This window comes from Apaloderma vittatum, unplaced genomic scaffold (assembly GCF_000703405.1).
Source record: "Apaloderma vittatum isolate BGI_N311 unplaced genomic scaffold, ASM70340v1 scaffold38432, whole genome shotgun sequence".
Taxonomy (NCBI): Eukaryota; Metazoa; Chordata; class Aves; order Trogoniformes; family Trogonidae; genus Apaloderma; species Apaloderma vittatum.
In genome coordinates this window covers 1-287 of record NW_009702615.1, presented here as the reverse complement: position 1 = coordinate 287, position 287 = coordinate 1, and the positions used below count along the sequence as shown (strand labels likewise).

General features: G+C 61.3%; 1 protein-coding gene across 1 annotated transcript in view; it reads right to left on the bottom strand.

Annotated features, from left to right (window-relative positions):
- RILP (Rab interacting lysosomal protein) overlaps positions 1-283 on the bottom strand; it is a gene marked incomplete at both ends in the record, with an annotated part of 975 nt that extends 692 nt beyond the window's left edge. The window contains 1 exon segment of the mRNA XM_009864305.1: positions 27-283. Within this exon segment, the coding sequence (XP_009862607.1) occupies positions 27-283 (257 nt within the window).
- Positions 284-287: the final 4 nt, after the last annotated feature.

Genomic DNA, 287 nt, shown 5'->3' with positions numbered 1-287 from the left:
GATCCGGGTGTGCCAGGACCCCTGTGGGGCCAGGAAGGTTGGGTTGGTGTTAGAATGTCCTGCAGCAACGCGGCCACAGGCTTGGACTCACCGCGCTGGACTGTAGCCCCTGGCTCTCACAGGCAATTCTGCTCCTCCTGCTCATTTCCCTCGGGGTTTGCAGCATTGCAGCCTCCAGGTCCGACTTCTGCTCCAGTGCACTCTTCAGCTGAGCCTGGACCACGGCCACCTTGTGTCGCAGGTCCTCGTTCATGGCCATGAAGCGATGCAGTTGCTCCTGCAGCTGG